At 41.6% G+C, this 24,043-nt stretch overlaps 1 protein-coding gene and 2 pseudogenes across 1 annotated transcript; all 3 read left to right on the top strand.

Moving 5' to 3' along the window:
• The first annotated feature begins 5,257 nt into the window (after window positions 1-5,257).
• On the top strand, window positions 5,258-8,941 carry LOC139458638 (BTB/POZ domain-containing protein 6-like; annotated as a pseudogene).
• Window positions 8,942-12,574: 3,633 nt separating this feature from the next.
• Window positions 12,575-17,025, top strand: LOC139459225 (BTB/POZ domain-containing protein 6-like). The gene is made up of 3 exons (XM_071240679.1): window positions 12,575-12,639; window positions 14,790-15,047; window positions 15,987-17,025. The coding sequence occupies exons 1-3, from the start codon at window positions 12,575-12,577 to the stop codon at window positions 17,023-17,025; spliced, it is 1,362 nt and encodes a 453-aa protein (XP_071096780.1).
• Window positions 17,026-20,404: 3,379 nt separating this feature from the next.
• Window positions 20,405-24,043, top strand: LOC139459224 (BTB/POZ domain-containing protein 6-like; annotated as a pseudogene).

The raw sequence follows: 24,043 nt of genomic DNA, 5'->3' as shown, positions 1-24,043 counted from the left end.
GTAGACGGTACACATGCTTTACAAATCCTGCAGTCGACCACAACATGCACCTTGAAATCCTTGTTATTTATAAACCTGTTCTCTAGTTCGTTACATGATTTTGATTGGACTTTGCATTGACTCGTTAGTCCAGCCAAATTGTAACACCAGAATTCCAGACTAGTTTGGCAAGGGTGGAAACTGGACTTTCATAGTCAGTTACCTCCATTGCCTGGGGAAGATGGAGATCCAGGTACAGTGCAAATTGTGGCACCGTCACACCCTGGACTGGCTTGTAAATTTTGGTGCAAAAACAAGAAAAATCCATCACAATCTTTCTAGGTATTTATTTTTTTTATCAATAACATTACAGAAAATAAATTGTTTGATTTGTTTTAAACTTGTATTTAAAACTTATATCTGTACAATATGATGTTCATATAAATTTGTACAAAAGGTATGTAAAATGGACTATCCTCCAAGAAGGAAACATTGAAGCATGTAGAAACACAATACAGGACAACGATATGTACACATGATATGTCGCTTTCTCCACACTTATCAATGACAAGGATATGTACATATGATATGTCATTTTCCTCCACGCGTATCAATGACAATGATATTCACACATGATTATACACTAGCTCAGCACGACAACACTGATATATATACAACAGTTGCCAATAACAACAAGATTATTCACACAGATAAAACATAGCCTAGGGTTGCGCTAAAATTTATTATTTAGTACTTAAGTTTAAGCTGACAAGCATCAATGTATATGTCTCCAGATGCTGCAACATTCGTAAACACAAAATAAGAACACCGTCACTGATGATTATCATTTCCTGAAGTCAGATCAACATTTCTAACATTTAATATCATAAACAGCAAAAAAAATTTGTGACATCAAGTTAATAATACATACTAGTGTGGTGAGTAGGAATATGTTGGATAATTGGTTTCGAACGTTTCTTGTTTAAAGAGAAAAGTAATCACAATAAGCATCGTTTTAAATTTTGATGAAAACACTTCATCCTGTGTGTTTCTGTTTATCGCCTAACACCCTACCCACCACTAACACCCCTCCCTGACCAAGACCCCTTCCCTGTTAACACCCTTTCCAACTAACACCCCTCCCCCACCAACACCCCTTCCCTGCTAACACAAACCCCTTCCCTAACACCCTTTGCAACTAACACCCCTCCCCATCAACACCCCTTCCCTGCTAACACACACCCCTCCCCTAACAACTTTTCCAACTAACACCCCTTCCCTGCTAACACCCTCCCCTCCACTAACAACCTTTCCGACTAACACCTTCCCCTCCACTAACACCCTCCTCTACAAACACCCTCCCCCACTTACACTCTCCCTCATTACATAACCTGAATATTAAATAAACAGTGATCAATTTCCAACATTTCAGAATTGAACCCTGAACAGGTATGTCCTATAAATATCAATTCCAGCACTTCTAATGTGCTCAGGGAGGATTAATCATGTTGTTGGTCATCTTAACTTAACAATGTGGGTCTGTTCCATACTTGGTCCCCATTATACATATCTACAAGATCTTGCTGACATACGCATACAGCTATCACTGCATTCCAAGGCACGGACTTCATGCAATGATTGTCAACCTTAAACAACATTCATTTCAATGTGTGACACACATGTCTCCAGGCCAATGAAAATATTACACATGTTCTACCAATATCACAGGAAGGAAATATAACTCGTATTGCATCAACATTATCATTGTTGTTGTTACTGTAAGAATCTAGTATCCAATAAAACATCCACCTTAGGAAATCTAACACAGTATGCATTAACAAGTACAACAACGTCATAATGACAAGCAAATTTTTGCCTCCTTGGGGAAATGTTGGCAATTATTTCAAGAAGTCCTCAGATTTTATGGCCAAGTGAGTATACTCTGGGATGAGTGAGTGAGTGAGTGTTACATTTATTGCTGCTTTGAACAGTTTTCAGTTATATCGAGTCGTGTCAGGAAGGTGATGCAGGTACATCAGGGATGGAAATTACAAGAACATCTACAAGCCCGATTTAATATAAATAAAACTGGTCCCGGCTGGCGGGCTACTGCTAACTAACATCCCTGTACAATGGACTGAATAAATGACATTGCGTAGTTCACAATCAACAAAGTATATTCTCTATCACAGTCAACCAACTTTATTTGGCCTTGAGTTTGACCAAGGAAGAGAGGTGTGAGTGATTGCGAAGAGCCAGCATCCCTGTACACGACAGTAGTCAGTGCCACGACGGAGCACGTGTAGAGGGGCCTTGTGATGATGACTGAAGCCTCCCCACACCATGACGCTTCCTCCTCCCCGCGGGATGACGTGGACCTTGAGTGGTTGCAGTTGTCTCTGTTGCCCGTGTCTGTCGGTCACGCAAATGTGTCACCCGGATGTAACAGTCCTGCACTGGAGAAGTGACCCTTGGCCGTCCAGATTGAGGCCGGTCTTGGACACTGCCTGCTTTGCGAACTTTCTGGTGATAGTAGTCACATTTCATTCAAAGTGCCTCGCCATCGCATTTCACATTAGTCTGGTCTGTAGTATCTCAATGGCATTGGGTATACAGTTCTTTTCACAAATTATTTTGTTCATATCACAAACAAAGAAACCTGACGTGCGTTTCATTGGTGGTGAAGTGTATACTGCTGCTGCCAAATAGTTGACTCATTGTGCCTTTTATGATTGTAAACTTAATCAGATCAGAAGCAAGACCGGGTATTGTTGTCTCGAGGTGTTACACATACAGGTAAAGAAATCTGACGTACATTTACATCAACGATTGTATATTTATGAAGTGTTTGAGGGACATTTACATACTTGTGTTCACCTAGATGCAGCTCATTATGTCCACAGGTCACTTAAGCCAGGTAGAACTGATGAACGCTGGTGTTTATTAATCAAAACTTGAAGTCCTAATGCCTGTCCATGGTTACCTCCCTTGGTGTTCGCCTAACAGCAACAACGGAGCTCTCTTTTGATTACAGACAACCATGTGTTTCCATAGTAACGTTATATATTGTTTTAACAATAACTAAGCATTCAACAACTATTACATGTACACGTGTGCAGTCTTGCCTTAGGGCAGCAATAAAAGCACAGGAATTGACTTGCTCAGCCAGCTCCTTTTCCGACTTCAGGAAGCTAAAAAACCCATGAGTGAGTGACATCTTAGTGTGGTAGGAGTGAGTGAGTGATATCTTAGTGTGGGTGGAGTGAGTGCGTGACATCTTAGTGTCGGGGGAGTGAGTGTCATCTTAGTGTTGGTGGAGTGAGTGACATCTTAGTGTGGATGGAGTGAGTGACATCTTAGTGTGGGTGGAGTGAGTGAGTGACATCTTAGTGTTGGTTGAGTCAGTGTTATCTTATTGTTTGGTGGAGTGAGTGAGTAACATCTTAGTGTGGGTGGAGTGAGTGACATCTTAGTGTGGGTGGAGTGAGTTCGTGACATCTTAGTGTTGGTGGAGTGAGTGAGTGACATGTTACTGTTGGTGGAGAGAGTGAGTGACATCTTAGTGTTGGTGGAGTGCGTGACATCTTAGTGTTGGTGGAGTGAGTGACATCTTAGTGTTGGTGGAGTGAGTGAGTGGCATTATAGTGTTGGTGGAGTGAGTGATATCTTAGTGTGGGTGGAGTGAGTGGGTGACATTTTGGTGTTGGTGGAGTGAGTGAGTGACATCTTCGTTTGGGTGGAAAGTGTGAGTGACATCCTAGTGTTGGTGGAGTGAGTGTCATCTAAGTGTGGATGGAGTGAGTGAGTGGCATCTTAGTGTTGGTGGGGTGAGTGATATCTTACTGTTGGTGGAGTGAGTGCGTGACATTTTAGTGTGGATGGAGTGAGTGCTTGACATCTTAGTTTGTGTGGAGTGAGTGAGTGACATCTTAGTGTTGGTGGAGTGAGGGACATCTTAGTGTTGGTGGAGTGCGTGACATCTTAGTGTTGGTGGAGTGAGTGCGTAAGATCTTAGTGTGGGTGGAGTAAACGAATGGCATTTTAGTGTGGGCGGAGTGATTGGGTGACACCTTAGTGTTGGTGGAGTGAGTGACATCTTAGTGTGGATGAAGTGAGTGACATCTTAGTGTGTGTGGAGTGAGTGAGTGACACCTAAGTGTGTGTTGAGTGAGTGAGTAACATCTTAGTGTTGTTGGAGTGAGTGACATCTTCGTGTGGATGGAGTGAGTGAGTGACATCCTAGTGTGTGTGAAGTGAGAGAGTGACATCTTAGTGTTGGTGGAGTGCGTGACATCTTAGTGTTGGTGGAGTGAGTGATATCGTACTGTTGGTGGAGTGAGTGAGTGACAGCTTAGTGTGGGTGGAGTTGGTGAGTGGCATTTTAGTGTGTGTGGAGTGAGTGAGTGACATCCTAGTGTTGATGGAGTGCGTGACATCTTAGTGTTGGTGGAGTGAGTGATATCGTAGTGTTGGTAGAGTGAGTGAGTGACATCTTAGTGTTGGTTGAGTGAGTGAGTGACATCTTAGTGTGGATGGAGTAAGTAAGTGACATCTTATTGTTGGTGGAGTGAGTGAGTGACATCTTAGTGTGGATGGAGTGAGTGACATCTTAGTATTGGTGGAGTTAGTGAGTGGCATTTTAGTTTGTGTGGAGTGAGTGAGTGACATCCTAGTGTTTATGGAGTGCGTGACATCTTAGTGTGGATGGAGTGAGTTAGTGACATCATAGTGTTGGTGTAGTGAGTGACATCTTAGTGTTGGTGGAGTGAGTGAGTGACATCTTAGTGTGGGTGGAGTGAGTGTATGACATCTTAGTGTTGGTGGAGTGAGTGTGTGACATCTTAGTGTGGTAGGAGTGAGTGAGTGATATCTTAGTGTTGTTGGAGTGAGTGAGTGATATCTTAGTGTGGGTGGAGCGAGTGCATGACATCTTAGTGTGGGTGGAGTGAGTGAGTGACATCTCAGTGTTGGTGGAGTGAGTGAGTAACATCTTATTGTTGGTGGAGTGAGTGCGTGACATCTTAGTGTTGGTGGAGTGAGTGCTTGACATCTTATTGTGGGATTAGAAGTCCGATGTGGAGTGGTTTCCCTGTTGGTGAAATCTAAGTGTATGGTGCTGTCAAACCAAGGATCGTGATCAAGACGAATCCGGGATCAGAGCCTGCTATCATAACATCCTGGTCCATATTGCGACTCCATCATTTGGCCACCCAGTATAAAGGTTTGAAGAAAACGAAAACGTTTTCAGTTAAATTTATAAAAGATTTTGTTTGTTCAGACACATCATGGCAACTGATGTTGACAATTGGCAAAGTGGAAAGTCCTTGGCGGAAACCAACCTGCACATGTTGGACAGTTTGTTGTTGGCTGATGTGACCTTCCGCGTTGGATATGAAAGGGAGACGAAGTCAGCCGAAGTTGCGTGTTTCACGCGATGTTCTGTGGATCGATCCCGGAGACGGGCCAAGTACTGATTCCTGATATTCAGACAGACAACTTCAAGACCTTTCTAAGGTTAGTTGAGATGTTTTATTGGTATATTTCGAACTATCTGGCAGAAGGATAACAGAAAATAACAGAAGGTACAAAGAGAACAAGTTGTTGACATGGCACAATCTCCAGCACCCACAATATGACATAACAGCATATCACCATATCTAGAGCTGTTTTATAAGCATCTAAAACAAAAGACAAAACGATTTACAAAACCCTAATTAATCTCAAATGAAAGCAGAGTTCATTGTAGAATACCAACTATATCTTGATGGTTCCTCGTGTTTTGTAATGTTTACTCACATGGTGTAATTACACCAGCATGCAATAATTTCTGATTTGTGAAATGTTTACCGGCTAGAAATTACATCACTCAGTCGTTTCTGAAATATCTCATGTTTGCCCACTTGATATGTTTACTCTGATATTCCATAGTTTCTGTTTAACAAAACGAAAAATCACCATCATTTATCATCCAAAACTGGTTCCCACAGGAGATATCGCTTGGATGAGATCAAACGATATCTACACTGTAGATATCGCTGCAATGAAATTGCATCACAATGCTTTGCAGGCCATTGTGACGTCACTGGTTACCATGACGTCGCAATCAAATGACATCACTAATGGTTCTGCTACTGAAGCTGTTAGCAGTATTTTTTACACTTAAGACACTGCTTATTACTTTCTACAAACTGAATAAGTTGTAAAAAATGATGTTGGATGATAAATAAAATCTCACCCTTGTGTCTTTTGATATCAAATATATCAACACTCGCTGATAAAAGTGAAAAAAAATCCTCGGCAAGCCTCGGTGTTTTCCCACTTTTATTAACTCGTGTTGATATATTTGATGTCAAAAGACACTTGGGAGAGATTCTCTATTTATCACCCAAAACTGATTTCAATGAGAGATATCTGTATGTGAGATCAATGAAATTGTAACAATACTTTGCGGCCAGTGTGATGTCATCGGTTACCATGACATCACAATCAAATGACATCACTAATCCCACTGCCACTGAAACTGTGGCTGTATTAGTTACATCCACGACACTTGGTGTTGCTATTCAGAAAGTTAAGCTAAATAATGATTTTTGATGATTAATAGAATCCCACCCTTGTGTCTCAGCAAGCCTGAGTTGATACATTTGATATCCAAAGACACCCGAGTGAGACTGTATATAACATTAACATTTCATCACCAGGTATCTCTACACGGGGGAGGTGGAGTTAACTCCTAACACTGTCCTTGGTCTGATGTACGCTGCTAGGAAATACAACGTCACAGGACTGGAAACGCAATGTGAGGAGTTCTGCTTACAATCTCTGTCGCCTAGCAACGCATGTGTATTCCTACAACAAGCAGACCTGTTTGAAAAAGAAGACCTGAAAGAAAGAGCTCTTAAAGTCATTAAATCCAATGCCGAGGTCAGTGTTGCTAGCGAGGGATTCTGTGAGCTAAGCAAGGAATGTCTAAAGCTGATCCTGAAGGCAAATGACATGAGAGTTGACGAGATTTGCATCTTCCGATCTGTGATGTCGTGGGCGGAAGAAGAATGTAGACGCCAGGGAAGGGAGGTAACTCCAGATGAGAAAAGAGAAGTTCTGGGAAAATGTTTGTTTCTCATTCGTTTTCCATCTATTTCAATGGCGCAATTTGCCACAACTGTCTGCAATGAAGCTATTTTAAGTGATGCCCATGTCATAATGTTCTTACGAAAATACTCAATCAGCCACCTGGATATACGGCCGTTTTGTGACATATCTCGGAAGTCTCCTGTCTATAACGTGTCTCGCTTACCTACTGACCGAGACGCCTACAACACTAGCTGCAGTACATGTCATCGTAGAGTGTGGTATAAATCCTGTGCTGCACAAGTCAAAACAGATAATTTCATCAGACATAACTTCATTTGCTACTTTTGTGGTAGTCAAAAATCAACCCATTTATACTTCCAAAAATAGCTTTAACCCTTTTAAAGCTTTTGAGAAATTCAACAGTATGTCACCATGCTATCGTATTTCTGGAAAGGAAAGTTAACTTACAAAGTTGTAATATACGTGAAAGGCTTAATGTTGCTGATTAAGCGCAAAGATATAAACGCTAACTGACCAATTAGGCCAATGAAGTAATCTATCATCAGGAATCAGGGATAGTCCGTCAATATCTTATTTTAAAGCTGTCGCATCTGAGCAGCCTACATCACCACCTATGCACTATAATTGCGGTGAGAGATCTTCAAACATATTGCACACTAGATTGAGACACAATTGTAGCACACTAAATTCCAACCTGTTTCGTGTTAATTATCTTATACTATTTCCTGTAAAAGCGGAGCTCCTTGTGAAAATTCATTCCATTTCTTCTCCCAATGTACCTTATATGATGATATTCGGGAAACATTACTGACAGCTATCGATAATCTTGGAGGACAAAAAACTCTAAATAGTATTCTTTTTTTGTGATCCAAACTTAGATGATTTCCTGAATACAAAAATATTCTTGTCTGTACACAAATTTATAGAAACGACTAACAGATTCAGTAGCTAGCATATTATTGTTTCCAAACTGTTAATCATTAATATTGTTAAATCTATATACAACACTAACATGTATAATATTAGCATATGTATGAGATGCACACTGTCTTCACTTTCCAGTTACATTGTACATATCCTTCATATGAGCACTGTATATAAATTTATATTGCGCACTATGTTTCCACAATGTGATGCTTCAACTGTAAATTGTTAATTTTCATTATGCAATATTATGTATAACTGTATATAAGGAGAAGGTGGTAATAAGTGCTGCACTTGTGCCCAATCCCTTTGTCTTTTTTGACAATACAATATGTTTAATAATAATAATAAGCAACCAATGTATTATGATCAGGGTCCATTGGTATCCCTTCAGCAAGTGCGAATCAGGTCCTATCACATCCGTTTGTCATGTATCACGCGCTATACAGTCGAACCTCGCTTATCCGGACAATTGCTTTTTCTAAAATGTTGTCCGGATAAGCGAGTTTCTAGATATCTGAGTACCTTGTTATCTGACCAGAAATCCTTCCCCTACCTCAATTCTACCGAGGCATATGTGAAATGAATGGCAAAAATATGATTTATGAAGGATCGACCAATTACTAATAAAATACATTGTGCTGTACAGACCTACAGCATGCTGTGACAGCGCACTGCATTATTGAAACGGCTGAAGAAATGCATATGTAGCCTAGTTTAGACGAGGCACTTGTTTTGTGTACAGATACGACGGCGAGGTTGGGGCAACCTGACACACATGAGCATTAATAGCCATGTTTACCTGTACTAGTTGAGAGCCAAGGTTGAAGTCATTCATGTGTGAAAAATGTTGTCGAGGCATCTGTGAACGGCTAAAGAAATGCAAATGTAGCCTAGTTTAGACTATGCACTTGCTTTGTGTACAGATGTGACGGCGAGGTAAGGGCAACCTGACACACATGAGCATTAAAAGCCATGTTTACCTGTACTTGTAGTTGACTGCCAAAAATGCTGTCGAGGCATCTGTACATCTTCTTTGTCGAATTGCATTATTAAAGTACATCCAGATGAGACATCATATACATTCATATATATTTGTTGAGCACGAAACCTTGAAGTGTAGCCAGGACATTTCCTCGAAACTATGGGCGGCTATGTAGCTTCAATATCTTATAAATTATATCACTGAACATAGGTCAAGGTGTATTCAGTAAACAAAGATCTGAAGGGCTGTATTTCCTTCACCGAACACTCTCTACGTTCATCGCAGTTTGTGACGGATTACGGATACGAACGAACTAGCTCTTGTTTGGCAGGTAGATTTTGTTAAGATTTGATATATTGTTCTCTCTCCACCCTCTACTTCCTTAATCACAATTTAAATCCTAAATAGACTTTCGGGCCTAACAGTTCTGACAAAGATTTTCTTAAGAAAATATAGTAAAAATGCTTGACTTTGAGCACCTTGTTTTCTTCAAATACGATGTACCGTGACACAATAAAGTGGTATTTAGGTAGATATAATACTAATCTAAAGATGTGAATCAGTTTGATGATACATCTGTGAAGTTTAAGTTGATTTTGACAGCCCGGGCCAAGTCGGACCGAACGCTTCTGACATAGAATTTCTTAAGAAAATACAGTAAAAATGCTTCACTTTGAGCACCTTGTTTTCTTCAAATACGATGTACCGTGACATTATAAAGTGGTATATAGGTAGATATAACACTAATCTATAGATGTAAACACATTTGAAGATACATCTGTGTGTTTAAATGTGATTTTGACCGCCCGGGCCAAGTCGAACCCAACACAAGACAAACACTTCTGACAGAGACTATGTTGAGAATGTGGAGGGAAAAGGGCTTACTTTGAGCCCCTTGTTTTCTTTAAGTACAGCGTTCTGAGACACTATAAAGTGGTATATAGGTGGATATAATACTATCATAAAGATGTGAATCCATTTGATGATACATCTGTGAGGTTTAAGTTGATTTTGACAGCCCGTGTCAAGTCGGACCCAACACTTCTGACAGATTTTCTTCAGAAAATACAGTAGAAATGCTTCACTTTGAGCACCTTGTTTTCTTTAAGTACAGCGATCTGAGACACTATAAAGTGGTATTTAGGTAGATATTATACTTGTTTATAGATGTGAATCCATTTGATGATACATATGTGAGTTTAAAGTTGATTTTGACAGCCCGGGCCAAGTCGGACCGAACACTTGTGTGACTGTTGAGAGTATAGGGAGAAGAGGTCTACTTTAACCAACGTGTCTGCTTTAAATACGACGATCAGTGACATTATAAAGTGGTATTTACTTATATATAGAACGTTCATGTGAATATAAACACTATGCGTACAGATGGAACGTTGTACCACGATAGCTCGAAGTATTTGATACGTTTCAAATCTTATTTCGTTTAACGATTGCTCTTTTACATATTACCAAGATCAGCGACGCTTACACACTGCTCCACTTTCTGGTTTTCAAGCGATGTACTCCGAATTACTTAATTATGGTGCATTTCTTTTTTGTTGATTGTTCATTAATGTCATGTGTGTATGTTGTATGAATTATATGTAGGTATGATCGCCGATAATGAAGTAATTAGCCAGTAACACTTTGGCCCGTCTTGGCCCGGCCCGGCCCGACTTTTAGGCAATGCCGATGCAGGTACATCAGAGATAGAATTTACAAGAACATCTACAAGCCCGATTTAATATTAATAAAACTGGTCCCGGCTAGCGGGCTACTGCTAACTGCCATCCCCGTACAGTGGTATGAATAAATGACATTGCGTAGTTCAAAATCAACAAAGTATATTCTCTAAGAAAGATTATTTGATAACCTTCAACAATCATGGTGTAGTTCTATCAATAGTTTATCTGATACCTTTTATCATAAACATTTTAAATCCCTGTTGAATGTAGAAAAATATCTTACACTCCCCATACCAGTACATCTGATAATATGTCTGACTCGTTTCAGATGTAGCAAGTTTAAACTTGCAGTTGACTTGGGGAGATACACAAATGTCCCATACACTGAACGATTATGTAAATATTGTATAGAAAATGGTATATCTTTTATTGAAGATGAATTTCATGTTTCACTTGTATGTGAGCGTTATTCAGCCCTAAGAAATATGTATCTTAAACAGTATATCAAGTTTCAAACTGTAAAATCTTTTACTGAAATTATTTCATCAGAAAACTTTGATGTTGTATATAACACATGTTTATATCTATATAAAGTCCAACGGTTAAGAGAAACTTAAATCGACTACTTCCTTGGCATGCGTAGTTCATGCAATTAACCATTGTCTGTATTATGGGCCTATGGCCTTCTTACTGAATAAACTGTCTGTCTGTCTGTTTGTCTATTCTCTATCACAGTCAACCATCTTTAATTGGCCTTGAGTTTGACCAAGGAAGAGAGGGGTGACGTGATTGCGAAGAGCCAGCATCCCTGTACACGACAGCAGTCAGTGCCACGACTTAGCACGTGTAGAGGGGCCTCGTGAAGATGACTGAAGCCTCCCCACACCATGACGCTTCCTCCTCCCCGCGGGATGACGTGGACCTTGAGTGGTTGCAGCTGTCTCTGTTGCCCGTGTCTGTCGGTCACGCAGATGTGTCACCCGGATGTAACAGTCCTACAGTGGAGAAATGACCCTTGGCCGTCCAGATTGAGGCCGGTCTTGGACACTGCCTGCTTTGCGAACTTTCTGGTGATAGAAGTCACATTTCATCCAAAGTGCCTCGCCATCGCATTTCACATTAGTCTGGTCTGTAGTATCTCAATGGCATTGGGTATACAGTTCTTTTCACAAATTATTTTGTTCATATCACAAACAAAGAAACCTGACGTGCGTTTCATTGGTGGTGAAGTATATACTGCTGCTGCCAAATAGTTGACTCATTGTGCCTTTTATGATTGTAAACTTAATCAGATGTGTTTCGATGTAATTTAATTGTTCATTGACCTTAAGCAGTTATTTCCTGATTTCACAATTTTTGTACAAATCGATTTCTGGGTTAACTTTCGCGTTTCAACTTGGGACAGTGTAGATATTATAATAAACTACGTTTACTATTTTCTATGACTAGCTTTCAACTATGGGCCATAACAATGTGGACTAGTCAATGTAGTACATTGTTTGAGTAGTCATTGCAAGTGTATTTAGTCTGTTGAGGCCGTTAGTGACAACCAGTTGAACGTGATAGGGGTCGAAATGTACCCAGAAATGGACAAGCACGAGTACCGAAGTTTTTAACTTTAGAGAAAAAGTACCCTCCAAGAAATTCATGACCGCATGTCACAAGTGTATGGGTTTAGTGCCTAAGCTATTCCTCACAACATGCAAACAGTGAGTGTTCCATACAAATACTCGACAGATTGAAATAAAATAGTCACAGTGTCACACCCTAAAGGGGTCAGTAGAGTAGACAGTAGACGTGGTAAAGAAGTGTCCTCAACGACCCACAACTCCTCCCAAACACAGGAGAGACTGCTTCAGTGTTGACATGAAAGGAACTCGACAGCCTTTGTCTTTCGGTGAGACTGTAGATGTCACGTGACGTCAACCAGGAAGCAAGACCGGGTGGTGTTGTCTCGAGGTGTTACACATACAGGTAAAGTCGTCTTTCCCATATGTATGTCAATGGTTATCCATATATGAAGTGTTTGGGGGACATTTACATACCTATGTTCACCTTGTTGCAACTCATTTAATCCAGAGGCCACTTTTATCCAGGTAGAACCGATGAACGCTGGTGTTTATAAATCGAAACTTGAAGTCCTAATGCCTGTCCATGGTTACCTCCCTTGGTGTTCGCCTCACAGCAACAACGGAGCTCTCAACAGGTTACACAGAACCATATGTTTTCCCATGTGCTTCCACAGTAACGGAGCTCTCTTTTGATTACACACAACCATGTGTTTCCATAGTAACGTTATATATTGTTTTAACAATAACTAAGCATTCAACAACTATTACATGTACAAGTGTGCACAGTCTGGCCTTAGGGCAGCAATAAAAGCACAGGAATTGACTAGCTCAGCCAGCTCCCTTTCCGGGTTCCGAAAGGTAAACACACACACACACACAAAACACACACACACACACACACACACACACACACTGGTGGAGTGAGTGATATCTTACGGTGGATTGAGTGAGTAGCATCTTAGTGTGGATGGAGTGAGTGAGTGACACCTTAGTGTGGATGGAGTGAGTGCGTGACATTTTAGTGTTGGTGGAGTGAGTGAGTGACATCTTATTGTGGATGGAGTGAGTGAGTGACAAATTAGTGTGGAGACATGCGTGAGTGCGTGACATCTTAGTTTTGGTGGAGTGAGTGATATCTAAATGTTGGTAGAGTGAGTGAGTGACATCTTAGTGTGGGTGGAGTGAGTGAGTGACATCTTAGTATGGATGGAGTGAGTGAGTGACATCTTGGTGTTCGTGGAGTGAGTGAGTGACATCTTAGTATGGGTGGAGTGAGTGAGTGACATGTTAGCGTTTGTGGAGTGACTGAGTGACATCTTAGTGTGGGTGGAGTGAGTGAGTGACATCTAAGTATTGGTGGAGTGAGTGAGTGACATCTTAGTGTTGGTGGAGTGAGTGAGTGACATCTTAGTATTGGTGGAGTGAGTGAGTGACATCTTAGTATTGGTGGAGTGAGTGAGTGACATCTTAGTGTGGGTGGAGTGAGTGACATGTTAGTGTGGGTGGAGTGAGTGAGTGAGTGACTTCTTAGTTTGGGTGGAGTGAGCGAGTGACATCTTAGTGTGAGTGGAGTAATTGAGTGACATCTTAGTATTGGTGGAGTGAGTGAGTGACATCTTAGTGTTGGTGGAGTGAATGAATGACATCTTAGTGTTCGTGGAGTGAGTGGGTGACATCTTAGTTTTCGTGGGGTGGGTGAGTGACACCTTAGTGTTGGTGGAGTAATTGAGTGACATCTTAGTATTGGTGGAGTGAGTGAGTGACATCTTAATGTGGGTGGAGTGAATGAGTGACATCTTAGTGTTGGTGGGGGGAGTTAGTGACATATTAGTTTTGGTGGGGTGAGTGAGTGACATCTTAATGTGGGTGGAGTGAGTGAGTGACATCTTAGTGTGATTGGAGTGAGTGAGTGACATCTTAATATGGGTGGGGTGAGTGCGTGACATCTTAGTGTTGGTGGAGTGAGTGCGTGACACCATAGTGTTGGTAGAGTGAGTGCGTGACATCTTAGTGTTGGAGTGAGTGCGTGACATCTTAGTGTTGGTGGAGTGGGTGAGTGACATCTTAATGTGGGTGGAGTGAGTGAGTGACATCTTAGTGTGGGTGGAGTGAGTGAGCGACATCTTAGTGTTGGTGGAGTGAGTGAGTGACATCTTAGTGTGGATGGAGTGAGTGGGTGACATGTTAGTGTTGGTGGAGTGAGTGTGTGACATCTTATTTTTGGTAGAGTGAGTGCGTGGCATCTTAGTATGGTAGGAGTGAGTGAGTGACATCTTAGTGTTGGTGGAGCTAGTGCGTGACATCTTATTGTGGAATTAGAAGCCCAATGTGGAGCAGGTTTCTGTGTTGGTGAAATCTAAGTGTATGGTTTTGTCAAACCAAGGATCGTGATCAAGACGAATCCGGGATCAGAGCCTGCGATCACCACATCCTGGTCCATATTGCGACTCCAATATCAAGGTTTGAAGAAAACGAAAACGTTTTTAGTTAAATTTATAAATAACTAAGTCTTCCTCAGAGGACATTCAGTGTGTTTTCATTTCGTTTGTTAAGACACATCATGGCTACTGATGTTGACAATTGGCAAAGTGGAAAGTCCTTCCCGGAAACCAACCTGCACATGTTGGACAGTTTGTTGTTGGCTGATGTGACCTTCCTCGTTGGAGATCAAAGGGAAACAATCCAGGCTCACAAATTCATTTTAGTCAGCCGTAGCTGCGTGTTTCACGCGATGTTCTGTGGATCGATCCCGGAGACGGGCCAAGTACTGATTCCTGATATTCAGACAGACAACTTCAAGACCTTTCTAAGGTTAGTTGAGATGTTTTATTGGTTTATTTCGAACTATCTGGCAGAAGGATAACAGAAGATGAAAGAAGGTACAAAGAGAATAAGTTGATGACATGGCACAATCTCCAGAACCCACAATATGACACGACAACGTATCACCATATCTAGAGCTGTTTTATAAGCATCTAAAACAAAAGACAAAACGATTTACAAAACCCTAATTAATCTCAACTGAAAGCAGTCCATTGTAGATTACCAACTGTATCTTGATGGTTTCTCGAGTTTTTAATGTTTACTCACATGGTGTAATTACACCAGCATGCAATAATTTCTGATTTGTGAAATGTTTACCTGCTAGAAATTACATCACTCAGTCGTTTCTGAAATATCTCATGTTTGCCTATTTGGCATGTTTACACTGATATTCCATAGTTTCTGTTTAACAAAACGAAAAATCACGATCATTTATCATCCAAAACTGGTTCCCACAGGAGATATCGCTTGGATGAGATCAAGCGATTGGGTTACTCGCTGATAAAAGTGGAAAAAATCCTCGGCAAGCCTCGGTGTTTTCCCACTTGTATCAACTCGTGTTGATATATTTGATATCAAAAGACACTCGGGTGAGATTCTCTATTTATCACCCAAAACGGATTTCCATGAGAGATATCTGTATGTGAGATCAATGAAATTGTAACAATGCTTTGCGGCCAGTGTGATGTCATCGGTTACCATGACATCACAATCAAATGACATCACTAATCCCACTGCCACTGAAACTGTGGCTGTACTAGTTACATCCAAGACACTTGGTGTTGCTATTCAGAAAGTTAAGCTAAATAATGATTTTTGATGATTAATAGAATCCCACCCTTGTGTCTCAGCAAGCCTGAGTTGATACATTTGATATCCAAACACACCCGGGTGAGACTGTATATAACATTAACATTTCATCACCAGGTATCTCTACACAGGGGAGGTCGCGTTAACTCCTAACACTGTCCTTGGTCTGATGTACGCTGCTAGGAAATACAACATCACAGGACTGGAAAAGCAATGTGAGGAGTTCTGCTTACAATCTTTGTCGCCTAGCAACGCATGTGTATTCCTTCAGCAAGCAGACCTATTTGATAAAAAAGACCTCAAGGACAGAGCTCTTCTGGTAATTAAATCCAGAGCGGAGGTGACTATTGCTAGCGAAGGATTCTGTGAGCTAAGCAAGGATTGTCTAAAGCTGATCCTGAAGGCAGATGACATTAAAGTTGACGAGATTTGCATCTTCCGATCTGTGATGTCGTGGGCGGAAGCTGAATGTAGGCGTCAGGGAAGGGAGGTAACTCCAGATGAGAAAAGAGAAGTGCTGGGAGAGTGTTTGTTTCTCATTCGTTTTCCATTTATTTCAATGGTGGAATTTACCACAACTGTCTGCAATGAAGGTATTTTAAGTGAAACCCATGCCTTGATGTTATTACGAAAATACTCTATCAGCGACCTCGATATACGGCCATTCTGTGACATATCTCGGAAATCTCCTGTCTATAACTTGTGTCGCTCACATCCTAACCAAAACTACTTCGATACAATGCTTTCTTTCCACAATGACTGTGATGCGTTGTACATATCCTGTGATGCCAGTGTTCACCTGACCGGGCTGAGCGTGTACACTAGGAACCTGGCGGACAAGATGTCTGTAGATATACTTGTTACTGACAGTAATAACACAACCCTGCTGCAGCACCACCAGGATGTGAAAGAGGGACAACTCTCAGATGTGGTGATGTTTCCTTCACCTCTGTCTGTTGACAAAGGAAAGAAGATAAAACTCAAAGTCATCAGGTTGCGCAGTTCATTATTTATTTATACATGTGAAATGAACAATCAGCGAGTAATGAGGCATGAAGCATCTGGTGTTGTGTGGACACTGGGGCACTGTGGGGAAAGTGATTCTAACAACAGCCTAGCCCATGGATTCCTTACTGGGATTTTCTACGAAATGTAGTGTGTTTACCTTTCACCCTGATCCGTATTAACAAATTCAGATGACCCAGGGACACCTCTCCTTCCAACTCCTCCATCTCTGTACGACAGTGGGGCGGTGGGGTAGCCGAGAGGTTAATGCGTTCGCTCGTCACGCCAAAGACCCGGGTCCGATTCCCCACATGGCCACAATGTGTGAAGCCATGGTAAATTCTGATGTCCCCCGCCTCGACATTGCTAAAACGGAGTAAAAGGATACTCACTCACTGTACGACAGCAGTGTATTCAGGAAATACCGCATTTGAAAAATAGACATATATGATATTCGATGATTAGTTCTTTTTAACATGTGGCACCTTGACGACTATTATAAGAAGTTCCGAGGCTACATTATGACCGTACCAACTGGAAGAAACACCACGTTGCTAAGATCTTTTCATTATGTGTATAAAGTCTTATCATTTTAACGTTTGTGACCGTGTTGTCCCAAGGATATATTTTGCAACCAACTTTCTATCAATGCAGAAAATTAATCAACAAAGACAGTGTCATTTGAGACCCAAGATTTCCTTGTATTTTGGAACTTTTTGACAGCCAACTGTGACGTCATAGTTTCAGCGTCATAGTGAGTTGTAGGCTTGATGATGTTTTTATGTGTGCCCACTTCACATTCTCTTCCTAAGTTGCTGAAGTTCAATGCTTGTTTAATATGCGAGTGTAGTATTATAATGAAACAAAAATTCATTCGGTTCAATACTGAGGCGGTCGGGTAGCCTACTGGTTAAAGCGTTCGCTCGTCACGCCGAAGACCCGGGGTCGATTCCCAACATGGGTACAATGTGTGAAGCCCATTTGTGGTGTCCCCCGCCGTCATATTGCTGGTATATTGCTAAAAGCGGCATAAAACTATACTCACTCACTCACTAGTTTTTCGAACTATGTATCCTGTACTTTTTCAAAGTCGAGTCTGAAATGCTTAATGTTTCTGTACAAACTGATTTCTGGATTAACCTTAGCGTTTCAACTTGGGAATCAAAACGTTACGGTGTAGATATTATAATAAACTACTTTTATTATTTTCTCTGTGTTTCATTAATCTTTGAAAAGAAGTACAATCTGCACGGATTGCCAAAATAATGTCTTACATCTTGTGCAATACATATATACATACGCAAGCACGCGCGCGCCAACACACACACGCGCGCACAGATTATCAAAGTTGTTTGCTATGGCAGCTATAAAGCCCAGGATGGTCATCTTAAGCAGATGTTTGATATCTAAATTTCACCATAAACTAGTCACACATCATGATCACACGCTGTAATGATTCTAAGAAGTATATTTATAAAAAATACAGAAAATGAAATTGATAATCTTTTTTTAACTGCTCCATTGCATGATAATTACCCTTCAGGTCCATCCTCTGAATCTTTCCATCGTATGATCTGTCTCAGTCCGTGCGACCGTGGCGAGAAACATCAGTTGTTCTTTAACGTCCTCTTCATCTGTTCAGCGATAGTAGTTGTGGGCAGGCGTACAGTACCGCACTTGGCTTCTGATTGGTCGAGAGGATCACGTGACCTCTGGGTCATGGGTCCTGCACGCGCATTCAAGATGGCGTCGCATCCGTTTCCGGTGGCGCGCGCTTCCAAGATGGCGTCGCCTCCGTTTTCGGTGGCGTACGCACCTCCAAAAGGGCTGCGCCTCCCTTTGTTTTGGTGGGTGTGTGGCGATGGCATGTGGAGATGATAGCTCACTGAGACGAGCTTATTATACACAGTCGACGACTCTGCACCTTTGTTGCTAGGTTGACGTCATATCGGCGAAGGATCTTGCAACAACATTCCACAAATCATTTCATCGGGTATGATGGTGTGATTGTCAACTTTGAGGTTTAAGGTTTCGTTCCACAAGGCGATCGTGTATTGTAGCCACTATGGCAGTTGTTCGTCTAAGCTAAAAGTCGGTGAGTGGCGAATTTAAAGGTGCTAAAGGTCTTGCCTGAATTTCAAAAGGTGAATCGACAGGCACAGACATGAATGTGGTGTAGGAATGCAGGAAGCGGTCAGATGTCGATCTTGTTTTGTTTTTGTTTTTAACTGGGGTGTGCATGACGATTTCCAACCTAAAAAGACAACATAACACTACTGTTTGTTCAACTTGTTTTAATCCCCCGCTCACATGAACCAAAACAGCAAAACAAAAGCCATAGGATTAGGGGCGTCCCTGTGACTTTTGTGAACATGAACGCATGTACACTTTGAAAAAAACAAGACAAACTTTGCCACTTTGGTAGTGAACGTATGTACATTCCTAAAACGCAGTGAATGTATGTACACTCCTCAAACAGGAACGTTGACAGTCAGGTGATCGTAGGTTCAGTGAACAAGTGTCAGGTCAATTAGGGCAGAAAGGTTGGTTCTTTTGATTTAGGGTACGCGTCCGGGCACTCAGTCGAAAGGCAGGCATCTCATCCACAGGAACAGGAGGTAGACACTTTGGTATGAAACCATGCTAATACCGTGGCATCATTCTTGGTCATTCCAGTCTAAACGTCTCTAACACTTGATTAAAAGTCCACCCACGCACGCGATAGGTCAGCATGTAGAGACAGTACACACGACACAACGTGCTGTATCCATGTTGTAAGGGGTGTGTATTCCATCGTTGTTGAATCTGACCCATGCGATTCAATGTCTCTTTAAACAGGGGTAATGAATACAGTCCACAACTATCCATCTATTCCACGGCTCCAGGAGCTGGACGATAGATGCTCACCCAGTGTGTGCCAGGTTGATCGCTTAAATCTGTGTTGACCACGCAGGCTTTGGGGTAAAAGGAATCATCCTGTTGCCATCCCAGTCTGGCAAAGTCATCTCTGGCCAGGATGCCCCGGTAGTTGGCATGAAGTGGTTCGTCATCAGCCACGAGGGCTTCTAAATCCAAGGTGCTCAACCCGAGTGTTTCATCCATGGTCCATGTAGGAGAGGGAAACGTGTGCCATGATCGCCTGTCGCTGCTCTTTTTATACCATCATCACATTCCGGAAACGATCTATTTCCAGAAAATTTTCGTATTCCTCATAACAGATGAGGGTGACTGGGTTATTGAGAGCTTGTCCAAACTGGATTTCCAAACCCAGCTTGCCAGTATGTTGAGGATAGTTGATGCCTTCATCAGCGCCAAGGTCTGGGGTGAGATACACCACCCACAAGGTGTAACCTTGAGTAAAGGCATTGGAAGTCAGTTCACAGGTCACACCTTAAAGGGGTCAGTAGAGTAGACAGTAGACGTAGCTGAGGCAAAGAAGTGTCCTATAAACACAACCCGCAACTCTCTCCAAACGCAGGAGATATCTTTGTTGATATGAAATGAACTAATATTGAAGGCCTTTGTATTAGATGTCACGTGGCGTCAACCAGGAAGCAAGACCGGGTAGTGTTGTCTCGAGGTGTTACACATACAGGTAAAGAAATCTGACGTACATTTACATCAACGATTGTATATTGATGAAGTGTTTGAGGGACATTTACATACTTATGTTCACCTAGTTGCAGCTCATTATGTCCACAGGTCACTTAAGCCAGGTAGAACTGATGAACGCTGGTGTTTATAAATCGAAACTTGAAGTCCTAATGCCTGTCCATGGTTACCTCCTTTGGTGTTCGTCTCACAGCAACAACGGAGCTCTGTTTTGATTACACACAACCATGTGTTTCCATAGTAACGTTATATATTGTTTTAACAATAACTAAGCATTCAACAACTATTACATGTACACGTGTGCAGTCTTGCCTTAGGGCAGCAATAAAAGCAAAGGAATTGACTTGCTCAGCCAGCTCCTTTTCCGACTTCAGGAAGCTAAAAAACCCATGAGTGAGTGACATCATAGTGTGGGTGGAATGAGTGAGTGACATCTTAGTGTGGGTGGAGTGAGTGCGTGACATCTTAGTGTTGGTGGAGTGAGTGACATCTTAGTGTTGGTGGAGTGAGTGACATCTTAGTGTGGGTGGAGTGAGTGACATCTTAGTGTGGGTGGAGTGAGTGACATCTTAGTGTGGGTTGGGTGAGTTAGTTACATCTTAGTGTGGGTGGAGTGAGTGCGTGACATCTTAGTGTTGGTGGAGTGAGTGAGTGACATCTTAGTGTGGATGGTGTGAGTGCGTGACATCATAGTGTGTATGGAGTGAGTGAGTGAGTGTCACCTTAGTTTGGGTGGAGTGAGTGAGTTAGATCTTAGTGTTGGTGGAGTGAGTGAGTTAGATCTTAGTGTTGGTGGAGTGAGTGAGTGACATCTTAGTGTTAGTGGAGTGAGTGCGTGACATCTTAGTATTGGTGGAGTGAGTGCTTGACATCTTATTGTGGGATTAGAAGCCCAATGTAGAGCAGGTTTCCGTGTTGGTGAAATCTAAGTGTATGGTGCTGTCAAACCAAGGATCGTGATCAAGACGAATCCGGGATCAGAGCCTGCGATCACCACATCCTGGTCCATATTGCGACTCCAGTATCAAGTTTTGAAGAAAACGAAAACGTTTTAAGTTAAATTTATAAAAAATTAAGTCTTCCTCAGAGGGCATACAGTGTGTTTTCATTTCGTTTGTTCAGACACATCATGGAAACTGATGTTGCCAATTGACAAAGTGCAAAGTCCTTGGCGGAAACCAACCTGCACATGTTGGACAGTTTGTTGTTGGCTGATGTGACCTTCCGCGTTGGAGATCAAAGGGAGGCAATCCAGGCTCACAAATTCATTTTAGTCAGCCGTAGCTGAGTGTTTCACGCGATGTTCTGTGGATCGATCCCCGAGACGGGCCAAGTACTGATTCCTGATATTCAGACAGACAACTTCAAGACCTTTCTAAGGTTAGTTGAAATGTTTTATTGGTATATTTCGAACTATAAAAGAAGGTACAAAGAGAACAAGTTGTTGACATGGCACAATCTCCAGCACCCACAATATGACACGACAACGTATCACCATATCTAGAGCTGTTTTATATGCATCTAAAACAAAAGACAAAACGATTTACAAAACCCTAATTAATCTCAACTGAAAGCAGTCCATTGTAGAATACCAACTATATCTTGATGGTTTCTCGAGTTTTTAATGTTTACTCACATGGTGTAATTACACCAGCATGCAATAATTTCTGATTTGTGAAATGTTTACTGGCTAGAAATTACATCACTCAGTCGTTTCTGAAATATCCCATGTTTGCCTACTTGGTATGTTTACACTGATATTCCATAGTTTCTGTTTAACAAAACGTAGCATCACGATCATTAATTTTATCACCCAAAACTGGTTCCCACACTGTAGATATCGCAGCTATGAAATTGCATCACAATGCTTTGCAGACCATTGTGACGTCATGGTTACGCAATCAAATGACATCACTAATGGCTCTGCTACTGAAGCTGTTAGCAGTACTTTTTACAATTAAGACACTGCTTATTACTTTCTACAAACTGAAAAAGTTGGAAAAATGATGTTGGATGATAAATAAAATCTCGCTGATAAAAGTGGAAAAAATCCTCGGCAAGCCTCGGTGTTTTCCCACTTGTATCAACTCGTGTTGATATATTTGATATCAAAAGACACTCGGGTGAGATTCTCTATTTATCACCCAAAACGGATTTCCATGAGAGATATCTGTATGTGAGATCAATGAAATTGTAACAATGCTTTGCGGCCAGTGTGATGTCATCGGTTACCATGACATCACAATCAAATGACATCACTAATCCCACTGCCACTGAAACTGTGGCTGTATTAGTTACATCCACGACACTTGGTGTTACTATTCAGAAAATTAAGCTAAATAATGATTTTTGATGATTAATAGAATCCCACCCTTGTGTCTCAGCAAGCCTGAGTTGATACATTCGATATCCAAACGCACCCGGGTGAGACTTTATATAACATTAACATTTCATCACCAGGTTTCTCTACACGGGGAAGGTCTCGTTAACTCCTAACACTGTCCTTGGTCTGATGTACGCTGCTAGAAAATAAAATATCACAAGACTGGACAAGCAATGTGAGAGGTTCTGCTTACAATCTCTGTCGCCTAGCAACGCATGTTTATTTCTACAACAAGCAGACCTGTTTGACAAAAAAGACCTGAAAGAAAGAGCTCTTGAAGTCATTAACTCCAATGCCGAGGTGATTGTTACTAGCGAGGGATTCTGTGAGCTAAGCAAGGATTGTCTAAAGCTGATCCTGAAGGCAGATGACATGAGAGTTGACGAGATTTGCATCTTCCGATCTGTGATGTCTTGGGCGGAAGCTGAATGTCGACGTCAGGGAAGGGAGGTAACTCCAGAAGAGAAAAGAGAAGTGCTGGGAGAATGTTTGTTTCTCATTCGTTTTCCATCTATTTCAATGATGGAATTTTCCACAACTGTCTGCAATGAAGGTATTTTAAGTGATGCCCATGTCATAATGTTCTTACGAAAATACTCTATCAGCCATCTGGATATACAGCCGTTCTGTGACATATCTCGGAAATCTCCTGTCTATGTCTTGTCTCGCTTACCTCCTGACCAACAGTACCACGAGACTCATAACTGTGGTATATGTCGACGTGATGCGTTGTATATATCCTGTGATGCCAGTGTTCACCTGACCGGGCTGAGGATGTATGCTGGTAAGCTGGCGAACAAGGCGTCTGTAGACATAGTTGTTACTGACAGTGATATTAGAACCCTGCTGCAGCACCACAAGGACCTGGATGTGAAAGAGGGACAGCTCTCAGATGTGATGATGTTTCCTTCACCTCTGACTGTTGACAAAGGAAAGAAGATAAAAATTCAAGTCACCAGGCGCAGTTCAATTTATGTTTATACATGTGAAATGAACAATCAGCGAGTAATGAGGCATGGCGCATCTGGTGTTGTGTGGACACTGGGGCACTGTGGGGAAAGTAATTTTAAAAACAGCCTAGCCTATGGATTCCTTACTGGAATTTTCTACGAAATGTAGTGTGTTTACCTTTTACCCTGATCCGTATTAACAAATTCAGATGACCCAGGGACAA

Source organism: Haliotis cracherodii, unplaced genomic scaffold (genome assembly GCF_022045235.1).
Source record: "Haliotis cracherodii isolate W230 unplaced genomic scaffold, xgHalCrac1.p SCAF_13, whole genome shotgun sequence".
In the NCBI taxonomy this organism is placed as follows: Eukaryota; Metazoa; Mollusca; class Gastropoda; order Lepetellida; family Haliotidae; genus Haliotis; species Haliotis cracherodii.
Note: the sequence above shows the minus strand (reverse complement) of the source record. Positions and strands in the feature narration are given on the sequence as shown.